Here is an 18,532-nt window from a genome sequence, read left to right as displayed (position 1 = left end):
CGGGCTTGTGAAAAGCTCCTCCAAAATATTTGTGTTGTTTCAGCATTTATCACACTTAGAGAACTGTTTGCAGGGAAATTTTACTTCTCAGTGTCATCGCCTCACTTACCCTGAACACAAAGATGGTTTTCCATTTTTCTATGCAACCAGTAAACACAAAAATGATTCAACAGTTATTTGTTGTGTTTAAATCCCAACAAGCTGAAGTGCTTCATTTTATCTGATTTCAAATTAAATCAGAGGAACAAAATGTTGCTTAATGGCTTTAAACCTTTTTGTTTTAAACTTGTAGAAAATGAATGTGACCCTTTGTGTGTTTATCCAGTACAAGCGTGCTCATATAAGAACATTCTGTGACTGAATTAGAAACATGTTGTTTTGTTTGTATACTATTATTTTTGTTTTTACTCCCAATATATCAAACACTACTGTGATAAAATCAAATAACTTGATTTATTTTCCTGTAACATTACAGACTTTTTTTCCTATGATGCTTTAGGGGTGAACCGAAGATTGTTTCTTTATTGTATGTCTCCTTTAATAAATCCACATGTGTGTCGAGTAATTTTCATGTTTGTGCAAGAAAACATATGAGCCGTTCAAAAATGTACAGGTGGCATTTATTATGAGAACCTATCATATTCATGGTCAGTATAGATACAGTCTAATATTCCTATTTACACCCTGTCAGAAGTGGAAAACAGCTTAATGAAAAAAAGATGTTTAAGGAAACACATTCACATCTGGGAACAAAAAAAAAAAAAAGAAAAGAAAAAGTCATCTTGTTGTTTCTTAGAGTGTGTTTGACTTGCTGAGGGTCGAAGCGTTCGTTTCCATCAAAAGGGTTGAGTCAGTGAGCTGAGTGTAAGGCTTCGGGTCACTGCAAAGGCAAGCTTTGTCATCACTCTGTCGAGGACGGATACAAACAAACCCACACGAGCAGTTGTTTACAATCATTATCAATCAGTGCTTCCGCTAATGCACAAGATGAGGCAGTTTCACTGGATATGCAGTGAGTCATGTTCAGGGATAAATTAAAATCAGCACAACAAAATGTTGATCTTATGTGAACACTTTTCTCTTTTTCTCACAATATAAAATACTGCCGGTAATCCTGTGATGTAGTCCACACTGAAATAAAAAGTCTGTTGGATTTACTTAACTGGATCGTGCACATCAGGTGCATGAACTATACCTGATAAATACATGTTAATAGATCATAAAATGTAATAAAATGATTACAGAGTTCAGTTTGCATTTAAAATATTATAAGTGAAATAAAATATACATGTGCTAAGAAACAGTTGTGTACAGTTCTTAAGCTGGCAGTGAAAAAAACAAAACAAAAACTATGACTGAAAAGGATAGTGATAGAGGGGCTCAAAAAGCACTCAGCGGTGTTTCCAACTAGAAGAACACCTAGGTGAATCACAGGGAGCATGTGGAGCATGTTGTAGAAACAGATAGGGTCACAAACACACTGGGAAAAGTCTTTGGAAAAGATTTCAATGTATTTGTGTTATTTCCATGTTATCAGAACATGATAATTTCATGTTCTTAACATTAAATTATCATGTTCTGATAACATGTATTTATCACGTTGGCCTTATAAAATGAAGTTTTAAAACCAGAATATAATCTAATTTCATGCAACCGATGTTGTACTGATGAAAATTTAGCTACATTTATTAAATTAAGTGATCAAATTGATAATTCATATTTGCATGGAATATAAATGGTGACGGTGACCACCCGGGCTGCCTCTTCTCTGGACCCCGAGAGCGACCATCACCGTATCGTAGACTGCAAGATGGTGTCAGATGGTTTTCTGAATAATCTGTAGCTTATTAAACCATACAGTCAGACTGATTTTACAACCCAGACATCACAAGATCTCTCAGATACTTAATAAGGTTTTGCTACAAACATCTTGCTTACATTCCATCATTTCATTCATACTTTGTCATGTATAATCATTAGTTAAGAAAGATAAATTAAAATAATTTTTATAAACTATGTACTTGACTCTGTCTGAATTAACATGAAGTGTGTGTTCCCTGAATAGTCAAAGGTTTTACCTAAGGTAATATTAAGTCAAATATTCAAAGACCAATCAGATAGATAATTTATCTTTATATGGAATATCACATCTTATTGATCATTTAATAATATGTAGCCAAATCCTCACTGCTACAATTTACATCATTCAATTATGTAAATCCAACAGACTTTTTTCTTCAGTGCACTCAGACCGACTCACTCTGAGTATCGCTCTTCTTGTTATTGCTTTCATTCAGCCATGTACTCACAAGTCTTATTTACCATCAAGCTAGCAAACATCTAACTTGTTCCTTCTTTTTATGTGCTCTTAGACTGATGATAGAAAAGATCAGATGCAATTGAAGGATACAGTCAAGATTAGAAGACACGCTGTGCTGTATACCGTGCTGAGACCAACAAGTAAATGCTTTAAAAACAACCAAGTTGAAATAAAATCATCCCTGATCATGACAGCTGGCGTTGGAAATGAATGAAATGGAGAAATTACAGTTCAGATTTACAAAATCATTCAAAAGACATGATGGCAGGAGTTTTAAATTGCACACAGAAGATGTAAACAAACATTACAGAATAAGTCTGGTGTTATTTCATTTGTCAACAAAGTAAGAATCAGGTAATAAACTTGACAGACGTTTAGATCCTTCATTATAAATAGTCAGCCTTTCACTGTTAAAGGGATGTTTTACTAGTGTTTTTTATGCGTAAGTTATTATTAATTTAAAGCTCACTTGTTGGAGACAGCTAATCAAGTGGCCTCAGTTTGGATAAATAGGGCTAACTGGTCTGAGTGCAGCCAACACCACTGCATTAAGACGGCTCTTGGAGTAATTTAAAGAGACAATGTGTAGTTTTTACCGTTGATCTCTGGAAATATCAACATGTTTTTGAAAATTAATTAAATGATGCCCAGTTGTTGAACAACATTGGTGACTTCGTAACATATAACCATAAAAATTGGGACTAAATACATGGGAGCGAGTCTAAGGGTGATCCTCAATGTCAAGGAACCTCACCTTGATGCCTTGGTCCTGCCCTGGTTGCCTAGGAGATACGTCATGAGGAAAGGCCATGGCGTGTTCTATTCGTTTCCAATGTTCATGGTCTACGGAGCCATCTGTTCTCTATTTGTTAGCTGTTTAGCTAGCTGACCAAGGATACACGGGAGGTGTCTTGTAACCTGGCCATGGTTGACAATTTCCAAGAATACAGCGCAGTATTTTCAAAAGGATGCCAAATCAGGAGCCAGCAGCTACTTCGGGGGCAAATTTCCTGTTTAAAATAAGTCAACTAATTATAACTATTGGTCTGATATCTGAAATTTTTTTTAGATACAGTATTGTTGATTAGTTGCTAAGTAGTTGCAGCTTCAGCGGCTAGCAGGTAGTAACACACTTACATCTTTAATTTAACCAATTTATATACACAATTAAAAACATAAAAGGCCCGTCATACATTTATATTGAAACTTATACATATAAAATATAATTTTACCTCACGTGTCACTTGATGGTACGTGACCGCCACGGGAGCCGTGGTCATGTGACGTAAGTCTGTTCCATTTAACCGTTTTCTTTAATCAAGGAGGGACAGTGTCCTTGTAAGCAAAGCGCCTGGCCTAGTAAGACAACACCTTGCTATAGGCCAGGCGCCTTGACATTGAAAAGCACCCTAAGTCTCTGGGCAACGCCATATTAGATGCCATGTTTCCTTCTACGGGAGCCCATGAGGACAAAATACATTTACTGATTTGTAACAAATGGGTACAAAACTTTTGCCATTCATAAACATTGTTGTTTTACACTTTTACCTCTTCACTTGTTGCCAGTGATGAAAGGGAGTCGGATGTGTTTGTCATTTTGCTGGAGGTTGCACTCCCAGGGATTTTTTACCCTAATGGCCATCCGTTGGTAAGGTCTTACTTGAGCACAAAAATACTTCTTGGTTTTCATGATTTAGGTGTGTACTGCCCTAATCGCCAGCGAAAATACACACAGTCACTTTAAAGACAGAAGAAATGCGTTTTTGTTCTTGTCTCTGCTCAGTCTAATCTAATCAGTCTTATTGTTCATTAAACTCTCCTTAAGTTTCACACAGAAACACACTTCAAAATAGCTAAAAATATCCTTAAAGGAAAAATAATGACACATTTAAGATGGATCATTTAAGCATTATGTTTTTCCCCAGATGTGACTCCTACAAAATTGCCAGGAATTTTTGGGATGTTTACATTTCACCATCCTAAAATGTGACACAATTGACTTCGTGCTACAACTACTGATAAGAAGGTGATTACTATATATTGTTAATTAACTTTTAACTTTAACACACGATCATCCTAATTTCTACAAGCTGGTTTAAGGATCTGCGAACCTATTTTGTTGTTGCTAAAACACCTTTGAAATATTTTATTTAACTTACTGATTACTTTTGGTCAATAACAGAGGACACATTTCAAAGGAAATACAACCAGACTTATCCCTTAAGCTCTTGTAGGCTTTAGTTGAGGTATGCCCTTTTTGTTGCAACAATCTTAAGGGTTACATATCATTAAACTTCAGTTTTCTAGAGGTTAACTTCTCTTAATAGTACTAAAACATAGATAAAAACATATGCTGTGTCCCTCTATGGTAGCAAGACAAGCCCAAACCATGGCAGCATGGAGCTGGAAAGCTGTGGTCACACATTAATAAAAAAAGAACTGAAGGTAAAATAACTTGAAATGGAACATAATGTGTTCTAACATAAAACACAGAGCCTAGCAGTCTCACTGCCAAGCCCTGCTGACAAACAGCCCAACCTTCATGAAGGGGGTTGTCCTACATGTAATATCAGCACTGTTGAGTGTTCATCAGTATTTCTTTTTTCTCTTTGATAAAACAAACAGGGAAATCAGTAAAAATAACACAACATAAAGAAAAGAATATGTTAAAACATCATATATGACAAAAAGGACATTCGCCATTATTAAATATTCTTTGTGACGTTTTATATTATCAACACGTAAATATTTATTCATCTCTCTGTGTCGAAATAAAGCTCTTGCAATTACACATTTACTCCTAAACAATCTTAGAATATTTCCATATAACCTACATAGTGTCATTTATAGCTTATATCCTTGAATTTAAAACAAATAAATATTTTATAAATAATGATATAAATCTTTCTCTTTTTTTTTCTTGTTATCAAATATCAAGAGGATGAAAAACCTTTGAGTTCAACAGGCCACTGCTGAGACAGACGTCTGAGTTGTAGCGTCCCGCAAGCAGAAGATGGCAGCAGAGAGGCCACATAGGCAGTGTCTCTTTCACAGGACATATCAGGTTCTTCTGATGAAAGCGGATGACGCAGGACTAGCAGCCTGTCCTCGCGTTAATCTAAGGACACTGGTACTAGACTTTGTAGATTTCCATGATGTGACAAACAACAGATTCCCACATATCAAGTGTTGTTTTCCTACAGTACCATGATGTCTGGCAGGTTTTCATTCAAGATGGAGAGAGGTCTGACATCGTTACAGGGCCGTCTCCTTCAGGTCGTTAAGATTTGGTATCCTGGTGCGAGCGGCTCGGGTAAATGTTGGTCCGTTCTGACCCGGTTTGATGCCCAACTGCTCGGGAGTAAACTGAGCCCCTTCTACTCGCTGTAAAGCAGACACGTGCCAGCTGGACTCGATCTGTCCAGGTAAGGGGTAGCTGGCTTTGCGGTTCTTTGCCTGGCTGGAGCTGCTCACCCCCGAGTGGCCCCGGCTCTCCGTGTGCCCTCGACTCTCAGAATAACCTGGTTTGGAGGAGGGCTGAGGGGGGTTAGGGAGGGGGGCTTGGAAGCGCAGGTCTAGAGGAGGGGCAGGAGATGGCTGTCCTTGATTTGAAGAAGAGGGGGAGAGATGAAGGAGCCGACGAAGAGACTTGAGTGGTTGGCTCTGAAAAACAGGATAAATACACACAGTTACTGAAACATCGTGTTTATGATCCAAACAACTTATGAAACAAAAAGCAAGCATGGTCTTTTGAAACAGTTCAAAAGGTCACTTTTGCATGTTAAGACACTATTTGTCAAAAGGGAGAATCATTGCTGCATCTGCATTGCTGGAGCCATAAAATTCATTGGCTAATGTAGAAAAACCTGGTGGGCCTTCACCCACAGGTACACACCAAAAAGAGACGAAGGACCAAAAATGACTTCTTATTTAAACTAATTTATAGTTTCATGACAGGACAGCAGATCTTTTTTTTTCTTTTCTTTTTCAGGTCACAACATAAAAACTGTGTTTTGTATCCAATTACAGATAGGGCTGAAGAGATTAAAATAAAACTAATGTCAATTTCAGATGCTGATTTTTGGTACGTACACTCATCTCACATCTGATAGCAGCTAAACGTTAGACATGAGCAAAGAAGAATATTTTTCAAACTGGAATGGTTTACCTTTGGGTTTGCAGGATTTCAACTGGTTTGCTATCAACAGGATTTCAGCTTAATACACACTGCCCAACCCCAAAAAAGTTGCCACCTGGATTTAACTAAGCAAATAGGTACGAACTTCCTATTGGACAATTAATGCATGGGCGATTATCTTTCAGCTGGCAACAGGTTACTTAACCCCATCTGGTGCAATGAGTTGCTTCTCATTTCTTAAACAATTGTGGAAAGACATCTGGTGGTCGTGGTGGTCTATTTGAGTAAGGCCAGATCATTGCATGCATCAAGCAGAGAAAACATCAAAGGAGATTGTAGTATCTACAAAAATTGGGTTGAGAACTGTCCAACGTGTTATTAAAAGCTGGTCTGATGGGTCCAGGTGAACCCTGTTCCAGAGTGATATCAGTGTGAGAAGAGAGGCAGATGAAGTGATGCACCCATCATGCCTAGTGCCTACTGTACAAGCCTATATGGGGGCAGTGTTATGATCTGGGGTTGCTGCAGTTGGTCAGGTCTAGGTCCAGCAACAGTATAGTGATACTGAATGACCAGGTTACTCCATCTTCCCTGATGGCACGGCCATATTCCAAGATGTCAACTCGAGGACTCATCAGGCTCAAAATAGTGAAAGAGTGGTTCAGGGAACATGAGACATCATTTTCTGTGGACTGGTCACCACAGAGTCCAGATCTTAACCCCATCGAGAATCTTTGGGATGTGCTGGAGAAGGCTTTGTGCAGCGGTCAGACTCTACCATCATCAATGCAGATCTTGGTGAAACATTAATGCAACACTGGATGGAAATACATCTTGTGACATTGCAGAAGCTTATTGAAACAACGCCACAGCGAATGTGTGTTGTAATCAAAGCTAAAGGTGGTCCCACAAAATATTAGTGTGTGTGACCCTGGGTGGCGACTTTTTGTTTTGCCAGGGTGTGTATTTAATGTATCAGAGAGTCTTGTTGTGATACAGGCAACACGCATGCTGGCACTGTCTTGGATTAATTAGCTCTGCGTTTAAATGATTTTCAAATTTAAGTTATCATGCATTGTGCTTTTATTCACCTCCATATGAAACAGGTGCTGGGCTGAATAAGCAAACACGTTCTGTACACTGAGAAGCTATAAATACCTGCTGGTATTTGCACCCTTTTTACTTGTATACAGTTATTTTTGGAAACCCTGTCAATCACTTGATGCTATTATGCAGCAGTGAAAATAAAATCCTTGAGTCTGCTGCAGATGATTGTTTAGAAACATTGTGTTTGCACATGCAGTCCTTTCACTGCATCCCAGAAGTGAGATTTTCTTCTGAAACGCTCTGTCTCTCTGGATCATCTATATGTAACCAGTCATGATACTGACCCGTTCCATCAGGGTTTTGGTCTGAGCATTACACAACTCCTCCTGATGTTTCTTCTCAGACTATTTCATTATTATTATTATTATTATTATTATTATTATTATTATTATTATTATTATTACAAAGGATCAAACTTAAAGTCAGCATAAAATGTAGAAATAAGAAACCAATTCCTTCAATCTGTGGTGAGATTAATTTCTTTTTTCACACCTCTTCCATTAGATAAAGGTCCAGATCTAAATTTAATGACAGCACATACCTGAGAGTGTGAGTCCACTTGTTTTTCTGGTGGCCAGTCAATGACTCTCTCTCTTTCCCTCCCCCTCTCCCTCTCTCTCTCCCTTTCTCTTTTATTTTCTCTCTCTCGCTCCCTGTCCCGGTCCCTATCCCTGCTCTGTTCCCGGTCTCGGTCTCTGTCCCGGGATCGTTCACGGTTTTTCCGCCGGCTGCCGTGGTGAGAGGTCGACTTGGAGCTCCTCTGCAGGGACAAGTGTTCTTGTCCATTTCCAATAACCTGCCAATTAAAAGGCAAAATAACCAGGATGTTACTACATAACATGCTATTTTTCTCCTTGTGCAGAATCCTTATTTTAGAAACGCGTCTGAGTAATAATCACATCCTGTTTCCCGGCGACGTTCTACATGCACACCTGCTGCAGCAGCAGACACAACACAAGTCAGTGGTGATGATGATTAGTAATGATTAGTAATGGCTTTCTACATGAAAAATGAACAAGCTCCACAAGCATTTATGACTGAATTCACAAACTGAGATTACAAGTTATTTAGACAGAAATATTGTGAATTTATGAAGAAAATGTTACACATTAAAAACAGAAGGGCTAGCAGCTAGCGTTGCTGCTAGTTTTTTATGCAAATGACCAGAATCTTTTGCAACTAACCATGACTGTCTCGAGGTTTACAAAATAAAGCTTGTATGAAACACTAAGATATTTTTGAGAAAGTTTTTTAAGGTGACAGTGGTCCTCTTGGGACTGCCCCAGCTGTTAGAGATCGCCTTCCAAAAGATCTGAACGAGGGGTAGACCGAGATATCTGCCGGCCGATATTAACTGTTTTTTATACATCTACATCATGATTTGGCTTCAGAAATTTAGAGCATCAACTGATGTTATTAGCAACATTTTAGCATGAAAATAAGGTGGAAAACTTCTAGATAAGCTGTAGGTCTTTAAAATTGACCCACAAAAATCAGCAGAACATATCGGCCATCGGCTGACCACGCCTCCCACATATCAGCACTGGTATAGGCAACAAAAAAAAAAAAAAACTATATCGGTTGACCTCTAATCTGAACTTTTGCTTTACTGTTTAAAAGTAAACTCCATTCCAGGTCAACAAAACCTTTCTTGGACTTCTACAAAGTCTGCCAACAAGCAGATTTTGAGCTGGAGCGAGGCTCTGCAACCTTTACAATCAAAGGAGCCATTTCTGAGTTTTTCCTCATGAAAAACAAGATGTCCGGAGCCACAAAACACACTTGGAGCTTGAAGAAAAGAAAACTGACTTAGTTATATAAATACTTCTCTCATTAAATAAGTGAACTGTCACGTTACCTGAAGCATTTAACAGTTTTTGTAGCCAGTTGTGAACTAATTAAACTAATCTGAGTACTTCCGAATGTGTTCACAATCATCATGTGATACAATGATGTGAAGGTTTAGGCGTCACAAACAGCATACACCGCAGCATGGAACCAGCCTCTTACAATGCAATGTGAGCCCACGGTGACTGCGTCTGACATTCATCATTAGAGCAAGACAAATGGATGCACAGGAAGCTTTTAGCTTGTTTAGAAGCTTGAAATCCACTCAAACTAAATGAACGTCGAGCGTTTGAGAGGATTTCAGATCAGCTCATTCCTGATGAGTGCGGTGTAGGTTAACATGCAGCTGTAGTGTTGAGGTTAGATTACTGGTGAGGCAGGGTAGGGCGCAGTAGGCTGGTGTTGTACCATAGGCGAGGCGACTACAGGGAGGACTTTGACAGCCGAGTTGTGCTTTAAGCTATTCTTAGAGCTAAAAAGGGGGAAAAGGCTTTTCTTGATGCTGGGATTCCTTCCGTCCTCCATATCCGTCTGTGGAGCAGAAAACGCACAGCCACAACTTTCAACACAAGCCTCAAGAAAACAGGAGCAACTGCTGCAGCAGCTGATCCACAGGTCTTAGGAACTTCAAATGATCAACAATAATCAAAAATGGCACACATGTTTGATTATTCCTCAGGAGAAAATAAACTTGTTCCGTTTTTCTACAGATCATACAGTATTATTTTTATCTGAGTATAAAACAAGGAAATTTTTCCTAATTCCAACTTCAGGCTTGCTAAAGAAATGATTCACATTGTTTTTGATCACATAAATAAATAGATAAAAATGTAAAAAAATGACTTTACCAATGAATGATTGTGTAACAAAAGCTCACGCCTTTACTGCTGAGGGGGAAAAGACTCTAAAACTGTTTTATATTTTCTATTGTTTGAGGTTTAAAACCACCCTTTAATCATTTAATCTCACCGTTGTCCCACTCTTCTTCAAAAACAGCTACTCTGTCATTGTGTGTTAGCTAGATTTGTTTTCATTTTTGACATTTTCTTGAAAATACAGCAAAATATAGCTTAAAGTTAAGTGAAAATCTTGACATTTGCAGATAAACAGACATTTGGGAAGTCGTTTTATTGGTTGCCCTTTTATGTGCAGGAGCTTTTCTATAATCCATTTGATTGTTTGTCATGATTGCATTTCACTGTGTTTCCAGCCAACATCCTGCTGAGTTTATTATTATTGTCATCATTAGGAATGATTGCAGACAATATGACAATTTGACCCGTGTTGTAATAAATCAGAATTACCCTTTGAGGATTCTTGGTGGCTACTATCAGTCATGCAGAGAAGCATTTCTACTTGTAGATATTAGTGTTTATTAGGCAACGGTTTTCAAAGATCTTACTATTTGTGTCTTCTTCTTTTTCTTTTTAATGGCTTTGAAGAAGCCTTGTTTCTCCTTCTCTTTGGTGGGCTCTGGAGGATTCATGACCATCGCCTCTGCAGCAGTCCTGCAGAACACATGTGGAAAGGTTTCTTATAATTGTGTGTGGGTACAACCTAAATAAAGCAACAAACTGCAAATCTGCAGTGCACCAAAACAAATAAAAATCTCCTTAGATGAAACAGACGCTGAGAGAAGGACAATTTATGAGTAAAAAAAAAATGCAGTGAGACTTTACTAATTTTCTTTCAGTGAGTCATTTGTTTTATTCTCAGAAAAACACAACTGAGGGGAAAACAAATTAATCTATATACAGTAGCTGTAAACGATGGAGAAACTGAAATGTCACAAAGGATTTGGCATTGACGAATTTCCACATTTAGAAAGAAAATTATGAGAAAACATTTTTGTCTCCAGAAAGTTACATCTCAAAACGTTTTGCATAAAAACAAACTGTGATTTTTAAATAGCAATTTGCACAGGGAATAACTAAACTGTCCAGAAGGGTTCCTCAGATCAGCTGATAACAACCGAAACATTCTCACCAGTCAAAGGCCGTCTGGCGTTTGGAGTGGTTTGCCATGCCACCTGGGTCACCGGCTACAACAGGCACAACTGGTCCTCGACCCTGACCAACACCTTCGTGGAAAGAAGAGGAGTTATCCGGTCTGGGGGAGGGGACTGAAGAGAAACAGGGAGGAGAGAGCATGACTGCAAGTGTTTCTACAGACTTGAAGGAATTGTGTTTGAAGGGAAAGTGACTTGTGAGCTGTTTGAAGAAAATCAGTTTCAAGTTGCAAATGGTTTTGTAATAGATAGAAGAAAGGTCAAGGCTGCAGTCTGTTACACACTAGTTACCTGAAGCCATCTCTTATGTTTAATGATGGTTAGCTAAAGGTGTGCACATGACTCGGAGACACACTAGATCACAGCAACTCATTCATTAAATGTGATTTTGTCTGATTACAGCTTGAAATTCTCCTTCAGTTTCTGAACTGAGGAAGTATTTTAAATAAGAAGTGAAATATAACTTATTTTGATCACACACTTGCAGTGGTCTTTAGGATAAATGAATGCCTTGTGGCGCTCCTGTTTCATGAACTAGGAGTGAGCCGGAGGAGAGGGGAGCAGAAAACATCAGGACTTGGACTCCTGTTTCCTGATTTACTCACATCCCACTTCTGATTGGCTAATGGCAATGCAACTCTACCACTGACCCCATTTGCTTTGCAAAAATTGATTTATCTCCACAACAGCTGTGTGGTGGAGTTGATAATGCTAACGACTAGCCTCTACTAGACAAGACATGCTCTGCCCCCTCCTGGATGTTAAATCAACAGCAGCCTTCCTTTTCATGGCCCAAGATGGGTGAGTCCATGAAAACTAATTGTGTGCAATTTATTGGAAGCGTTTTACCGTTTATTTTCTGTCACCACAAATGTAGGAAATAGTGGTAGAAGACTATTTTCACAGTTACCCTGCATCCATGCTTTCGTTCTTTTTTAAACACAGAAACAGTTTTGTTTACCTGTTTGTAGCTACGGACAAACACATACAACACGCTTTAAAGACCTGCAGATACCCGACATGGGCAATAAACAAAGGAAAACAACAAACAAAAACAGAAAGCAAAGAACAACCCAAAAAAAGAACCATGAACCCAGAAAGACAAGAACCAAAACCAGTGATAACCCTACCATACATCAGAGGCATAACGGAAAAAATAAGAGCAACAATGAAAAAACACAACATAAACACACCAACAAAGCCATACACAACAGTTAGAAACAGATTAGTACACCCAAAAGACAAAATATCAGCTGGACAAAAATGTGGAGTCATCTACGAAATCCCATGCAAAATATGCAATAAAACATACATAGGAGAAACCGGACGCCAACTCAATACACGGACAATAGAACACAGAAAGGAGTGCGAGAAAGAGGCAAATCGTAAACACACAAGAGCAGCAAAAGAAGAAGCAGAAAGTACAATAAAAAAGTCAGCCGTAACAGAACATTGCTTAAGAGAAAACCATATAATGGACTGGGACAGCACACGGATCATAACCACCGAACAACAAAAATACAAAAGATGGATCAAGGAAGCAATCGAGATAAGGAGACGTGGATGTGGGACCATGAACAGGGACGACGGAGTTTACACGCTGGACCACGCATGGGACTGCATCGTCGGAGAGGGGAGAGCGGGCAGTAGAGGGCGACAACGTCCTCTGCTGCCCGCAGATAAACGGAGAAGGAAGTGACGCGCCACCATCAGCGTCAGCCTGAAGAAGCCGGCAGCTGTCGGCGAAACCGTAGCTACAAACAGGTAAACAAAACTGTTTCTGTGTTTAAAAAAGAACGAAAGCATGGATTTAGAAAGACACAGCAAGAACACACCTAAGATGTTACCCTGCATGTTAAACCCATAGTAAAGATCATATTTAAAAAATTACAAGTAAAAAAAACTGTTTCTCAGTGAACTTGGACTTTAAAAAGCAAGACAGGAAATCCATTTCTTTTCCATTCAAACCCTCGGGATTACTCAGTTTGGCCAAATAGTTGCTGGTGAGCTGTAGCGTGGGATATGACATTTAATGCAGACTACACATAACACTTATGAAGCCAACCTAATTAAAAATGGCATCCACATCCAACTGATTTCAGAGAATTCAGAAAAAACAAACTAAAAAAATGGCTCTTACTCAGTCAGTTTTACAATTAATGACCTAAATTTTGGGACAACAACTAAGACTCAGTAAAAATAAATAAAATAAAATTCAAGCAGTCCACTGTTTGTTTACTAAATTGCTAAACCCATCGTCTTGGGGACATTTGGTTACTGTGTATGATCATTTTACTAACATCCTCACAACTAACTCCATTATATTGCTTGTTAAGCTGTAAGAAATGGTCACATTGGTTGGTTAGTCTTTGGTCATGACTAAAACATAATCGCAGTCGTTTGACACAAAGCTGTGGAAATAGGGTCACAATTCCTGTTTCTTACCTCTGTAGAAACTGCCAACTCTCCGAGGCATGGACTCAGTGAAGATCATGCGGTTCTCCTTGGAGGAACCTCCATCGTCACCGTGAGGATCATGATACATTCCAACCTGAGAAACGTAAGCACCATGCAAAAAAAAAAGTAAACACAAAGCTATCTTTTCGCATCTTTAGACTCGTAATCTTGTGTTCCCTGCATGTCCTTTCCTACGACCGTGTTAAAACGCAAGCACAAGACAGTCAGGACGATCGCAGAGCTTTTCAGTGAGGTTACATTTAAAACAGCGACAACATGCAGTGGAGCTTTGGCCTGAGTGTAAACAGAAAGCAGCTGTTGGAGGAGAGATGTTTGTGTTGGGTGGGTTGGAGGTGGGGAGGAAACCAGTGGGTCGGACCTCATTTTTAGAGCGCTGTGTGTGAAAAGCAGCTGAGGTGTCCCTCGTAGAGTCTTTGATGGGGGCGCAAGGGTGGTTCATGTCTTTAGGGGGCTGCTCATTCTGTTGAGAAGATGGACAAGTGCAGGTCAAAGCAGACTGGAGAAGCAGCATGAGGCAAAGGCAGTGAAAATGTTACAGTGAGAGTCCCTTCACACACACACAACTCACAGAAGACACAAACACACACGGAGACACATTTTTAGTGCATACATATTCAGGAATTAAAGAAAATCACCTTTAAAAAAACACCACTATTTAATATTTCTAGTCAGTGAGCTGTGTTATTTTTAAGGTAATTAAATTAGTGTGATTTCTCCCATCCGTCTGCCACATCTGCTCGCAGCAACAGTGACTGATTGCAGGCAGCTGTGCATTTTAGTTGTAGTCAGATTTTGGAAAGGTTTTTTAAAACCTCACATGTGCAGCCAAGTCACGTTTCTTTTCGAAGGATGATTCACATTTAACGGATTAAAAAAGGGTAATAGCCGATATAGACAGCTCAAAGTTAAACAACGCAGCGATCGTACCTATATTGAATAAACCATGTTTTCAAAGAGGTAAATATACACACACTTACATATGAAAGCCACTTTACTGCGCATCTTACTGCATTATTATTATTATAGACCTAGTTGTTACACAATGCGATCATTAAAGAAAAAAATTCTATGAAAAATCTATTTTGCATCAGCTAAAACAAAATCAAATGAGAGATTTAGATTTTGTTGCATTTTTAAAGTTGAACCAGGCAGTTTTGGCTTGCTTTCAGCATCCCCTAGTGTCCGTTTGTAGAACAAACAGCAAAACTCATCTCCTCACTATGTTCTTCTTTTTAACACCTTAATCTAACAGCTGAAACGGCTCCCCAGCCTTCCTTAGTGTCTACAGGAGCGGTTCATCACTAAATTAAATAACTCAGCTGTGTTTATGATCTAAAACATGCAGGAACCGTGCTGGAAGCAGACTGCAGCACCAGGTATGCCAGCTCAAGTCCGAAGAGATCAGCCCACCACTCTGAAGTTGCAAGTGGGATATTCTGGCCACAGGAGGTGATAGGGACTGGGTGGCCTCTCATAACCCTGTAAAGGGTAATTTTAGCACATACTGGCTCAAGAAAGTTATTAAAAATATAAAAAGGTTGTAAAATATCCCTAGTGTTTTGTAACTTATGGATTATTGAGTTCCCATCCCGTAACATCTTTCAAAGTGCCTGATGCCACAAACAAAACATCCAGATGACATGATGAATCCATGTGGACCTGAACACACAGGGCATTCGGTCACTGACCCTCGCCATGTCATCAGTGCAGTCTTCTCTTGACGAGCTGACTGAATGTCCAGTCAGGGTGGTCCGATGTGGCAGCTGAGGGGAGAGGAGCTGGAGGCTACTGGCTCGTGTTGGTATCGTCTGCCCAGGAGGAGGCAAACCCGTCATGCCACCTTCAACCCCATGAGGTCGGTGGCGTTCCCGTCTCACGTACATGGAGTGGCGCTGAGGTCGTTGCTGGGAGGAGAAGGGGGAGGTGTAGCCCAGGCCATAGTGATAAGACTCATGTGGAGAAGGAAGAGTGTGAGTGTTGGGCATCCCTGGTCCACCTGGGTCTAAGAGCTCAGGAGCTCCAGCATCTTCTAGAGAAAGAAACTATAAGTCAGTGGTGGTGTTTGCTGTGCGTTTTAGGCTTTGTGTTGATGTGTATGTTTTGGGCCGAAAACGTCTGTCCCCGTGAGAAGGATGGGTCATTTATGCAACAGAAATTAGAAAAACGAACTTGTGCACTTACCTGGTGCCAAGGGTTTATGCCTGGATTTGTGCCTGGATGAGGAGTCCAGCGTGCTGCTCTCCATGCGGACGTTTCCGCTGCTACGAGAAGCGGGGCTGTGCCCAGACCGGTCACTGTGCCGAGTAGAGGGGCTGCCAGGGGGTCCGGGGGGACCTGAAGGAGCGTTGAGCTCTAAACAGCTGGCGGGGAAGTATCGGGCACTTGGTGCAGCAACAGCAGCTGTGTTGGCATTTGGGTCATCTGGGTGAAGTCGGCCATCGCTGAGATTCCCCACAGATTTGGCATCACTAAGACCACTGTGGCTCTTGGACAGGCTAAGGTAAGAGGCTGAACTTTTAGAGGATGAGGACATGGACCCATGAGCAGAGTCTGCCATACTGTGGGCATGGCGGCCATGTTGCTTCTCTGCACCAGACTGCAGTGTGTTGGTTTTATTTTCCAGGAAGTTATGGCGCCCGGCCTGCTGCTGCTGCTGCTGCTGTTGCAGCTGTTGCTGCTGCTGTTGCAGCTGTTGCTGCTGCTGCTGAGAGCGAGAGGAGCTCGGTTTGCTGTGGCCATATTTTGCTCCGTGTCCCTGATCTGACAGCTTTGCGGAGGGTCCCAGGTTAAAATCAAACTCTGTCTTGCTTTTTGGCTCTTTGGGACTGAGAAGGTGTGGCAGGTTGTTGTTAGCCAGGTCTTTGCTAGAAGAGGCAGAACGATTCAGGGTCTGGGATAGATACTGGCCCTTTGGGTGGAGCGTAGGACTTAAACTCGACGGAGCTGGTTTGTTGCCATTCAGGAAACTCTCATTGCTGAGGTGATGGAGGTCCCCGTGGCGAGGGAGGCTGGAACACTCTTTGCTGGTGGAGCGGCGACTGGAGCTCTTAGTGTGACTTCTAGAGAGTCAGCAGAAGAGGGAGTGAATTATTCCTCATCCTAAAATCCACATATTCTCACAAATATTCCCAAAATGATGATGCCGTCACCAAAGCCCTTTAAAAATGTGTTTGAGTCGAATTTGAAAAGTGGCAGGGTTTACTGAAATGAGTTCATAAAGTAAATGTTAAAATAGAAACATACAAAGCTCTGCACATTAGCACAAAGACAACTTCAAAAACTAAAAGCAGAAACAAAAAGTACAAAAAGATTAAGAAATTATACAAAAAAACATTTATGACATCAGGCAGAAATAGGACTAAAAAGATCTACATCCTGATCTCTAGCAGTTTTGTTTAGTTTTACCTTGTTTATTTGTTTTGCCAGAACATAACTCATGCATTCTGAATAAGAAATATATTTACTTCAAACTATTTTTAAATAAATGGTTGTAAAGTATAAAATAGAAAAATAAAGGAATTTCAGTACATTTTGGTTGAAAAAAGTATTTCTCAAACCAGTTCACCATTTAACTCTGTCCTCCTTTTTGAATGTTTCATGTAGAAGGTAGTAATTTTATAAGCTTGTCATGTTACAAAACATGTGTGTGTTGTAAGTAGTTACAGGAAAATAACACTTATTGGATATTAAACGGTGGCCAGACCTTGTAGGAACTGTGTTCTCTCCGTGGTGGTGTGTTTTCCTCTTGGAGGAGCGTGGCGGGTTTGGCGATGCCGGAGACGACTTCTCCCGTTCTACCTGCCTCAAAGGCTGAAACACCGGATGGTTTAAACTCTGCTCAGTTAAGAAACGCTCAGTAGGGTTCAACAGCAACATACTCTGATAGAAAAGGACAAAGTAAAATATGTTTTAGGTACTTCAGTGGCTCCATTTTCCAACAGAAAAATTTAAAGTTTTTCCACAAATGAGCATTTTACCTTCATCAAATCCAACATTAAGCCACTCATAATGCATTGGTACCTTCTTTCCAAAGTCTGGGGATGAGTAACTGAGGGAAACTGGGACACAAACAAACAGATTCTAATTTGCTTCCGTCTTCGGCTATTTTTTAAGATTACTATATGGATTCATAACATACAGAAGAAGTTGTGCTGGTAAAAAGTTGAAATCACACAGATCACACTAAACAACACACACACACACACACACACACACACACACACACACACACACACACACACACACACACACACACACCTCGCTGAGCCTTCTGGGACATTTTTTCTCGCTGCTAAGCTGAACACCAACCTATCTCATGAGTCATAGCAATCCACTCAGTCATGGTGCTGGGAACACTGCCACAAAGGAAGGAGATGGAAGGAGACCGAGCCGAGAAAGAAGAGATGCAAAAGCAGAGAGGAGAGTGACGAGAAGAAAGGAGGAGAAACCTGTTTCCTACCCGGATTCCATGAAATCGCGGGTTGTTGTAAAAGAGTTTCATCTGTTCTGCAGGAAGCGGCCCCAAAACCTTCTGAATGGTGAAGAGCTAGAAGTAAAACAAAGTATCCCATTAAACCATTTTAGCGCAGGGCCTAGAATAATCATTGAACATTTGAAATAGAGAACTTTAAGT

General features: G+C 40.2%; 1 protein-coding gene across 9 annotated transcripts in view; it reads right to left on the bottom strand.

Annotated features, from left to right (window-relative positions):
• Positions 1-598: 598 nt before the first annotated feature.
• cdkl5 (cyclin dependent kinase like 5) overlaps positions 599-18,532 on the bottom strand; it is a 44,184-nt gene continuing 26,250 nt past the window's right edge. For 2 of the 9 annotated variants that reach the window (XM_015953505.3, XM_015953499.3), the window contains 12 exons: positions 18,359-18,445; positions 17,877-17,957; positions 17,603-17,778; positions 16,081-16,958; positions 15,588-15,928; positions 14,258-14,359; positions 13,867-13,972; positions 11,400-11,535; positions 10,816-10,921; positions 9,783-9,944; positions 8,107-8,361; positions 599-5,983 (listed from right to left, as the gene is read on the bottom strand). In XM_015953505.3, coding sequence (XP_015808991.3) covers positions 5,576-5,983; positions 8,107-8,361; positions 9,783-9,944; positions 10,816-10,921; positions 11,400-11,535; positions 13,867-13,972; positions 14,258-14,359; positions 15,588-15,928; positions 16,081-16,958; positions 17,603-17,778; positions 17,877-17,957; positions 18,359-18,445 — 2,838 coding nt within the window. In that variant the 3' untranslated portion in view covers positions 599-5,575. The remainder of the gene's footprint in view (positions 5,984-8,106; positions 8,362-9,782; positions 9,945-10,815; positions 10,922-11,399; positions 11,536-13,866; positions 13,973-14,257; positions 14,360-15,587; positions 15,929-16,080; positions 16,959-17,602; positions 17,779-17,876; positions 17,958-18,358; positions 18,446-18,532) is intronic. The other 7 variants (XR_011521506.1, XM_015953500.3, XM_015953502.3 and 4 more) reach the window with 7 other exon arrangements.

The sequence above is a fragment of the Nothobranchius furzeri genome, chromosome 9 (assembly GCF_043380555.1).
Source record: "Nothobranchius furzeri strain GRZ-AD chromosome 9, NfurGRZ-RIMD1, whole genome shotgun sequence".
Lineage (NCBI taxonomy): Eukaryota > Metazoa > Chordata > Actinopteri > Cyprinodontiformes > Nothobranchiidae > Nothobranchius > Nothobranchius furzeri.
This window is presented reverse-complemented; position numbering and strand designations above follow the sequence as displayed.